The sequence below is a fragment of the Haliaeetus leucocephalus genome, unplaced genomic scaffold (assembly GCF_000737465.1).
Source record: "Haliaeetus leucocephalus isolate CR32 unplaced genomic scaffold, Haliaeetus_leucocephalus-4.0 Scaffold566, whole genome shotgun sequence".
Classification (NCBI taxonomy): domain Eukaryota; kingdom Metazoa; phylum Chordata; class Aves; order Accipitriformes; family Accipitridae; genus Haliaeetus; species Haliaeetus leucocephalus.
Genome location: NW_010973002.1, coordinates 2,737,334 through 2,747,123, shown reverse-complemented (window position 1 = coordinate 2,747,123; position 9,790 = coordinate 2,737,334). Strand labels below are relative to the sequence as shown.

Below are 9,790 nucleotides of genomic sequence, written 5' to 3'. Positions count from 1 at the left end.
CGCGGCGTCACGGCCTCCGCGGCGTGGGCCCAAGCGCGGTCGTGGGGCGGCGCGTGGAGGAGGCCGCCGACCCGAAGGCCCTCGGCTCCGCCCTGCGCTGCCCCGCTCTGTGGAACGGCGCCCTAAGCGAAGCGTAACGCCTGGGGAAGAGCGTCGCCGCAGGGGAGGCGCGGAATCGGATTCCGCAGCCGCGGGAGGATCCTGCGGGTGCCTAGTGGGGTGGAATCGCCCTTGCCTGGGCTGAGACCACGGGCGCCAGGGCCACGGCGTGTGTACCGAACCAGCACCGCCTGCCACGTCCCGCTGGAGAGTGGGGGAGTCGGTGGGCAGCATTGCCCGAGCCTGCGCGTAGATACATGCAGGAACTTTCGTGAGGGTCGTGGTGCCGAGTTGGAGGTGCGTTTCTCCGATGTGTGCTCGCGAAGAAATTTCCCTCTGTGGGTAACAGTGTTAGTAGCACGATGGCCGGTTACGGGTATAAGCGTTGGGTGCGCAGAGCTGGTTTGTTGTTGTAGCTGTTCTGCCCATCTCCAGCCTAGATCTGACCGTGACGTTCAGTCTGGCGGAGCGTGCCTGGGGTTGTTTAGACCGTTCGTTCTCTAAGTAGGCACTAGAGACTTCACATGTGGCTACCAGGCAAATATTTAACTTTTGTAACCGCTGCGCCTGGAGGAGCTGTGGCCACTGCTAATTTTCTGCATGTGTGACCACGGCAAAAGTTGAAAGAGTGCATGAGTCCCTAAGCTCAAAGGTTTTAATTTGCAGAGAACTGATCCAATTTTATATCCCCATTCATGCATATAATTATATCTAGCTATTGTTCTTTTGTTTGGCTTTTTCTTTATATTGGTAAATACAAAGCTTGGCTTTGTGCTGATGCTTGGTCTGCGCTAACGTTCACTTTATAGTGGCAGGCGTGCATTGCTGACAGATTCAAATTATGCCTTAAGTATGCATACAAGTTGCATCTACCTAATTAGGGCAAATTAGAAATAAACTGATTTCGTGGTGTGAACAGAAGGTAGTTGCACTGATTCACTAGTTTCTAAGCTGGCTTGCTTAAACTGTTGAAGGACTAAAGCCTTGTCTACAACATCGTAATCCTCTGTAGCAGAACAGGCTAAGGCAAAAGAAAAAGAAGTGGCTTTACTCAGTACCTTCACACTGCATCTTGTCAGCTCTATTTTCAATATATTGATTTAATCTACTTAAGACTTTAGAGTAATTTCATCGCCATGTATTATCACAGGCCTGTTGAAAAGCATTGTTCTGAAATGTTTTTGATTTTTGTCTGTTGTTTTAATAACATTCGTTGAAGTACTTAAGTTTCATTCATTTTAATTGACAAATATCTGGTGATAGCATTGACTCTTAAGTACTAACAACAAGAAATAAGTAAGTTACCTAAAAGAAACTTTGATGTTTGCTAACTGCTGTATGTAGTGATAGAATGTTGTTTACCAGAAGAGTGCTTAGTTCTCAACTTTGAAGGTTTTAAAAATGATTTTTAAAAATCTGCAGTTCATGTTGCATTGTCAGTATCAAACCAAACTCCATAGTGAGTGGCTAGCTTAGGCTATAATTCAGTTCATTGCCATTTTATGTTTTCTTAAGTGGTTGATTTTTGCAGTTAAAAAGATAAATTGCTACTGTATTATTTTTTCTGTCTGTTCCAGGTACTATTCTTCCGAAGTTCAACATTGACTTTGTTGTAGCTCTGCTGAGGCAAGAAAATGCTAAAGACATCTGTGTCATCCAGCTACCTCTAGAAATAAAATACTGTAATTATTTTATAATTGTGAGCGGATCTTCAACACGACATCTCCATGCAATGGCACATTACATGCTGAAAATGGTAAGACAGTTCCCACTGCACTCTCTGGGTTTTGGGGAATGGTTTTAAATGTTGTGAAAGGAATTTCCCCAGGATTGTACCTATAGGGGTGTACCAGGCAAGATGAAACTGATTATCCTTATGTCGTTTAGTCCTGAATACATCTAGCAACTAACTGTACTTTTTTCCTTTAGCAGTACTACTCAAAATGTAGAGAATATATTTTAAAAGCAGACCTCTCTGTGTTTAGAACAGTGATGACATTAGCACAGTTTGGTGGCTAGAACAAGAGTGATGTGAAATGGTGATGACGACCTGTGTCCACTTTTGTCTTCCATACAGCAACCTTGATGGCTATTCCCACTCATTCCAAGTAGCTTAATCTGACTGTTCTCAAACCCTAATCCCTAAACTTACCAGGTTCTCGGGTATGTCGTAAGGCTGGAAAAAAGATGGCATGTTGTGAGGCACAGGATCCCCTCATGGGCTTACCGAAGCAAACTGCTAGTTAATAGTCACCATACTGTGCATGTACAGGAGGAAAGGAGAAGCAGCAGCAGCCGTCCTTGAACAGAAATCTTGCACCATTTGGCTTTGGTAGAATGTGAGCTTTTCCATACAAAAATAGAGGTCAGAATAAAAATACAGGTAGAGCTTAGGGATAAGGACCAGACTCAGGGAGGGAGGAACTTTATGGCCAGAAAAGAGCCAGCTGACTGTTACAAAGCACAGTGTGAGGAATATGACTAGCCCCCATCTCAATCAGCTGTCTGTACTTAACCTGTAGTTTGTCTTCGGCTCTTGGTTTTACTTTCTTCCTTGCAGTCCCATTGGTTTCAGCTGTGAGACTTAAGGTGGGGAGTAGAGAGGGGAAGATGGTATTGCTTTTTGGTGCCTTTCTGAGCAGGTGAGGGGAGTTTCTTGTGTTCTCTGCAGGAATTGATGCATCTTTGCAAACTAAAATTTTGCCTCAAGCTAGAAGTTGTATTATTGTGATTCGAATGTACTAAATTTAAGTGCTTAATATGTACTCTATTACTTGCATAACTTGCTAGTCTTAAATCAACAGCTCTCCATCTCCCCCGGACCAGGACAGATCAGTGAATACCACTCACCGTGCAAAAACATGCCTGTGCTACAACTGGCTGCTCCCTCTGGTGGCTGTAAGATTAGCTCTTTTGCAAGGGCAGAGCCTCTGGGGGGAGAGACGTGGTGTCCTCCTGGGCATCCTGAGAAACCGAGAAGCCTGGCCAAGTACTTGGGAGTGGCTGAGCTTGCCTGGCATTGAAAGTTTTCTAGGCAAAACTAAGCTAAAGCTTGAGATGTAAAGCAGAGCAGGTGCTTGGGAGCGCTGCTAGGCATCGGGCTGGCTTTAACGTTACAATACCTAAAACGTTATGGTAATGCATGATGTACACTAAAATGCAAAGGTGCTCATGTGTAGCATGAGGTCTTCCTGCTTTTCTTCCAGTAGCTTGTAAATGGCAAGGTCCCAACTACTGCTTAATGCCTTCCTGTCTGGTTTCGTGTTAGAGGAAGAAACTAATGCTTGGCTTCATTATAATCTGTTCACTATTACACAGCCTTTAAAGACAAGGCTGAAGGAAACTCGTAGTGGACATCAGCCTTTCCAACATCTGTTACATAGCTGATGGCAGTGCACGCTGGGCTCTTTAGTATTTTAAGTAGACTTTCAGAGAGTCTTTGACAATTACCTGCTTTTGAGGATATCTCACAAGCTATCTTAAAGAAAGGAAGGTAGAACTAGTTCTGAACTGCATTTTGGAAGTTCTCCATTCTGGTTTGCAAACCAGGGCCATTGCCCAGCAGCTAGCATTGTGTGGGAAGGACCAGGAAGAGTTAGGTTTGTGATAATTGTTTTCCCAGTGAACTGGGACTCATTTGCTAGCCAGCCATGCTGTTACAACGTGTTACTTAGTATTTTCTCTTTCATGGCAGAAAGGACTGTAAACAGTTTTACTCTGTTTCCTTGTGGCCTTGTGCTGAAATAAATGTTGTTTAGTTTGTTTTTTAATTTCAGCTTGAAAAAGGTCTCTGTATTTTTTTGATTGACTGCTTCAACTAGATATAAAGTAGAAATTTGAATAAAGGAGCTCTGTGAAGGTGCGGTTGACTTGACTTAATTCAATTTTTTTTTCTATTGATGCTTCTTGTAAAGAAACTAGTAGGTTATGACCAGATCCGAAAGTGGAAAGTACTTAAACCTGTAGTTGTCAGTTTCTTCAGCTCTGGTGGGTGCTTAGGTTCTTTATGTACTAGGCAGGTAGAGCTGAGCCTCTCAAGCTGGCATCTGTGAAAGCCACCATGTTGCGTGGGGAACTAACTACCTTGCCTAGCTGAGCTGAGTGTTTGCAGTCATGCTTTGAGCTGCCCACTCCCCTCTCTCACAGTGGTTCATAGCTTGGAAACCTGTGTGCCAGTTGTGCTTTCCACCCATCACACACTCAACAGACAGGAGACTTGTTTGAATGCCTTCTTCATGGCATGGGTTGAAACTTGTTTTCTCCCCACCCTCTTCCATCTGAGAAGAGGATAAGCTTGGCATCTCCATTTCTGCATCCTTAACTAGCCAATGTAAAACTACAATGAAAGGTATCTGAAAGGAAATAAAACTTAGGTAATGGCAGCTACAGGGAACCAGTAACTGAAAGACTACCTTAATGCTAAGCAATGGTATTCAATATTCATCTTGAGAAAAAATGGACACCTATAAAATTCATGGATAACTCTATGGGAATTCTGAGCATTAGGATTCCAGATTTGATACTAAATCCCATTGAGAAAACTGTACTTATTTTCTGGTGCTGCAAGTGTATGTTTTTCTTTTTCTGTGCAGACCCCAGAACCAACAGGAAGTAATCTAACCCATTTAAAACAACTCTAGACAACTCAGCAAAGTCCAGCTTATCTGTTAAGTTCGAGTGCTTTTAAATACCTGTGAAGTATTTAATTTTCTGCCATTGCTTCTTCTCTCAGTACAAGCATCACAAGGAAGAAGGTGACCCTCATGCTCAGATTGAAGGGAAAGAGACAGATGACTGGCTGTGCATTGATTTTGGTAAATATTTGTGAATCTGACAACTATGAAGTTCTGCATGAGCTCTTTTCTGAAGGAAGCATCTTGCCGTGAACCCTGGTTGCTGTGGAGAGTTCATAATACTCTGCTGTTTTGGAATTCCAGTTGTTGCTTGAACTTATTGATATACTAAATAAATTTTCACTAAAGATCATTGGCACTGAGAAGAAAGCAGTGACTACTCTTCAGTGGCTAAACCGGGTCTTAATAAATTGAAGAGAACAGTAGTGGAAAGAGAAAAGCTACTTCAGTCACTCTGGGTGAGTGGGGGCTCCTTGTATGCTGCCCTAGTAGTGAACCGCTGAACAGACTTTTCAACTGTCCAGATCATACCATGACATGGGGTAAAACCTCAGTCTGAAGGAATTTAGGTTAATTCTTTATTCTACAAGTGTGAAACGCTCTACACAAACATAGAAGACTTTGCATTCAGAAAGCATTTCTCCTTCGCTGCTAGCTCTAGAATCTTGCCCTCTAACTTTGTGGTTTGGCTTAAAAGAGAGCATGGGTGAGTGAGGAGCACTGCAGCCAGTGATGTTAAGCCTTGGTTACTTTACTGTCAGTGATTGTGATAGTTATATCTGAAAACCAATTGAAATTTAAGGGCATAACTAGAAAAAAGTGCATTAGAAGTACACTGGAATTAACATTCTCTACTATTGTTTGCACAGAATTAATGAAAACCTGTAAGAAAAACCTTATTATATTAAAGTTTGGACCTATTTCATTATAAAAACCGCCTGAGAGGTGAGCAACACACCTAAGGAAAATTACTTGGCTGTAGCTGAATGTTGTTGGTAATATAGGAAAGCTGAAAGCCCATCTGTAACCCTAGGGAGAGGCCTCTTTCAAGTAAAATTTCTTTTGACTGACTTCTTTCTGTTCGCTAGAAGTCATTACTACTTCGGTGTGGACTCTTGTGATACTGTTTTAATTTAAACCAGAGTATTGCCCCTCACATTCTCCTGGCTGTAGTCTTGAAGTCTTTTGAAGGCCTAACCAATTCCTAACACTGTTCAAGAACTGGAATCGGCAACTTGAGACCTCCATCAGCTGACCTGTTATATTTAGCCAGAATGGGGGTGGAAGACTTGAACTCTTTGCGCAGCTGCAAGTGTAGCAGTGCTTTACAGTTCATGTTAATTTATTGTGCATTTCTGTTCTGTGCAGGTAGCGTAGTGGTGCATTTCATGCTGCCAGAGGCACGAGAGGTTTATGAATTGGAGAAGCTATGGACTCTTGGTTCCTATGATGACCAGTTAGCGCAGATGATGCCACAGTCACTGCCAGAAGACTTTATATTTGGAATGACTCCTAACGGCAGTGATCATCCTGATACAAGAACTTAATGCAGCTGCTGAGTGGAAAGAGAAATGAGTGTGCCTTCACAGATCTGAGAGCAACATACAGTCTTGATTACTGACTTAACGTTCACTACAGTTGATCGGTACAAAACAGTGTATTTACTAGATGTGCCTAGGTAAAGTTCTGAACAAGCTACAAAAATAATCAGAATCATTAAGGTTGGAAAAGACCCTTAAGATCAGGTCCAACCATACAGTGTCAAAGAAGGAATCCTATCATAAAGGAGCTTCCTGGGGGAGTCACTGTCTCAATGGCATTTGCAGTGAGAAGAGTGGGGCAAAACCAGCTGCTTAAGTTATCCTGAAACTCATGCTCAGCCTCTACATTAATTTTTTTTCTAGTATCTTTGAAAGACCTGCCTGTAGTGGCAGTGCAAAAAAGCCTTGAGTGCTGCAAGGAAAAACTGTGTGTGTGAAATAGTACAGTTTAGATGAGGCTCCTTGTATTAAGCCATTTGCTTCTGGTCATGATGAAGCACGTCATGCTCTAAGTTAAAAGAGGAGAGAAAACACACTGGTGTTACTGAGCACATAAAAGCCAAGAGTACAGCAGTGACAAATAAACGTGTCTTGAGTTAACAGTAAGTTGGTTTTTCAGCCAAGGCCAATCTGGTTTTAATAATGAAAAAAAAATAAAATCCTGAAGCGCTCTGATTCCTTGTCTTCATGGTAAAACATTCAGTTCATTCTAAGTGTGCAGTTGGCTTCTCCTCTAGTTTTTGTCTCACCTTGTTTCTGGAAACTGAGGCAACATGCTATGGCAGTATAAACCTTCAGCTCCTTTGAAGTGAGCAAAAGTAGTTCTAAAGGAAGTCCTTAGTCACTGGGCATTACTTGCTGCTACTGAACTGTTAAGCACTTTCAGAAGTCATTGCGCGGTTTGTTCTTAGTCTGACTGCTGCATGGTCTAATAACCAGTTAGAAGAGCTTCAAGGTGGTAACAAAACTTCTCGTATGTAAAACAAGATGCTTTTCTCTGCTACAGGGCAGGGCTTTCATCACTAGATTAGGATCTCTTCCTTCTGGAGAAGCTTGCTCTGCTGTGCCTCAGGAAGCAGAAACAGTAGATCCTGAGGGTAATGGCCTTTTTCCCTCATAGCCCCACAAACTATTTCAAGGCCTGTCTGCATCTTTTCCCTGCACAGCAGCTGCTGCTTGTAATGCTCAAAGAAAGTGACATTGGTTTTTGTGCCTGTGGGAAGGGGTGTGTGCATTCAGTTGTTTTCAAAAAATGAAACAAAAAGCCTCCCTCCTTTCAGACTGGTCATGTTTTCTTGCTGGGTCTAGCCTCTGTTCTTTCAGGAATAACTGCCCCTGAGTTCACCTGCTCTTTGATACGACACAGCAGAAAGTTCTGCAAATTAAGCAAGGAGCATTTATTAGATGTAGTTAACTATGCAGATAAAACATCTTTGCCCACAAAATAGAGGTATTGATGGTTAAGTCTGACTGCAAAGAAATATTTTCAAAATGCTCTATGGTACTTGTCAGTAAGTAATCCACATGGGGGAAGGATAACCCTGGCTGTCTTGCAGACTGATGGTTTCTAAATCAGGCATTTCCTCCTAGGAGGGATACGTAGGCGTAACTGTGGATCATTCCCTGAAACCATTTGCCTTTTACTGCTGCTGCTGAAGATAAGTAATACTAGATGAATAGAGGCAGGTTCAGCAAACATTATGCCATTATATGAACCCACATTTGGTAACCAGAACCACATACAGTATCCTGTCTCACAGAGCAGAGTAATGAAAGGAACACCCAGAAAAGAACAGTAAGAGATAGGGAACAGCTTTCATGTGAACAGACTAGGACTCTTACAGCTGGAAAGGGTAGTAGTCTGTAAGACAAGACAAAAAAAAAAAAAAAAATCAAATGAACTGAGGAGACAAAATCCAGTAAAATAAATGTAAAAGTATAACTGAAGTAACTGCCAAAGCACATTGTGAGAAGGAGTTATATGGAACATCCACTGGTTGCTATTAAATAATCAGAACTGCCAGCTCAGGAAAAGAACTCATCCCCCATTTAACAGAAGCAATCATAATCTGCCCTGCTACTGCAATGCCCCAGCCAGGTTACCTGCCTGACTTGGTGAGCCAGTGGCCTGACCCTCCTAAAAGCTGGGACCTAGGAATTAACAAAGGCAGTCTGGATGATCAGTACTGTGCAACATTAAACCCCTTGTGGAAGGAGGACATTTGGGAATGGTTTCAGCTCTGTAGATCAGGTGATTTCTGTGTAAAATAAAAATACTGAGCAGGTTTTGGTCCTCCTGTACAGAGGTACGTGCAGATTTGTGTCTGTGCAGGATCCCTTGATGACGGGATGAACAGGAGAAACAATTATCAAGGTGGAACTTTTGTCATCGTTTCACTAGTTTCCTGCACTGCATTTGAGTAACTGTTACAAAGCTGTGTTTGCATCCATTAGTTGAGCTAACATCTCTGTTACAGCCCCTCTTGAGTGCTTACACCACAATTTCCCATTTTCGTTTAAAAATCCTATGCCCTAGTACCATGTTGAGACCATGCTGTCCTGCACACCATACACGCTTCATTTAATGGAAACTAATACAAAGAGCGCATGCCTTTGAAATTGCAGCTTAGGAATTAAAGCTTTGGAAGGTTGGAAGCAAATAAAAGCATCATGATTAAGCAAATGCTTAAAACAATCGGGTTTAGCTGTCACAAATGCACCAGCAATACAGAGGAAGGCTTAACTTCTTGTGTTGCTCAAATGGCAGGGATGCTGGTTCTGAGAAAATAGCTCAATATTGGCATGGAAAAATGACCTTACAGTTCCCTGTGAAATGCAATACCCTACGCAGTGTCTTCTACAGACATCGCTTCTTCCAATTCCCTCTTTCTGCAGGTTGGTCCCAGTAAATGAGCTGTCAAGACAAGTGGGAGGGTGCAAAAGTTTGGAAAACAAGTTTGGTTTTCCACTCCTCTTTAAAAGATACAGAATTGCACTACTCACAACAGTCCTTCATTCCCCAACCCCTCCCTCTCACTCTAAAGCATTCAGTTAAACATCTAGTCTCATTTCTATTCCAAATAATGTTAACAAGGATCTAAATGGAGAGGCAACACCACCTCACTGGCAAGTGGTGTGTGTTTAGGTTGTGGTGGTAGGAGTGAGATACAAGTTGCTGTTGCTTGCTAGCATGATTGATTCTGCCTATCCAAGCTTCTAGGGCCAGGTTCATTACACAGCTTCATCATGCTGAGAGCACCAAAGTAAAGACACAGTAAAAAGCAGCCAAAAAAAAAAAATTAAAAAGTTAACTGCAATTCAGATCTCACTCCAAACCTTTTAAAGGTCAGGACTGTTGAGTACACATCCCTTCCACAGCAAATCAGCCTAAGTGACCTGCATAAGACTGAAACCATGAATTATAGGTTGTACTACAGCCTGTATAGCATTGTTATATGAGAGGGAGAAGATGAATTATAAGCCACAGAAATCACTGTATTGGGAAGTGCAAACATT

At 42.4% G+C, this 9,790-nt stretch overlaps 1 protein-coding gene across 1 annotated transcript; it reads left to right on the top strand.

Moving 5' to 3' along the window:
• Positions 1–461: 461 nt before the first annotated feature.
• MALSU1 (mitochondrial assembly of ribosomal large subunit 1) lies at positions 462–7,494 on the top strand. The gene is made up of 4 exons (XM_010577657.1): positions 462–501; positions 1,677–1,855; positions 4,832–4,913; positions 6,102–7,494. Exons 1-4 carry the CDS (start codon positions 462–464, stop codon positions 6,278–6,280), a joined length of 480 nt encoding a protein of 159 aa, XP_010575959.1. The 3' UTR covers positions 6,281–7,494.
• The last annotated feature ends 2,296 nt before the right edge of the window (positions 7,495–9,790 follow it).

What these genes read in the sequence shown, in the direction of transcription:
- MALSU1 (XM_010577657.1), top strand. Translation starts at nt 462, where the DNA reads ATGGCCGGTTACGGGTATAAGCGTTGGGTGCGCAGAGCTG. An exon ending in CACATTACATGCTGAAAATG is followed by an intron (nt 1,856 to 4,831) that starts GTAAGACAGTTC and finishes TTCTTCTCTCAG; the next exon opens with TACAAGCATCACAAGGAAGA. An exon ending in CTGGCTGTGCATTGATTTTG is followed by an intron (nt 4,914 to 6,101) that starts GTAAATATTTGT and finishes TGTTCTGTGCAG; the next exon opens with GTAGCGTAGTGGTGCATTTC.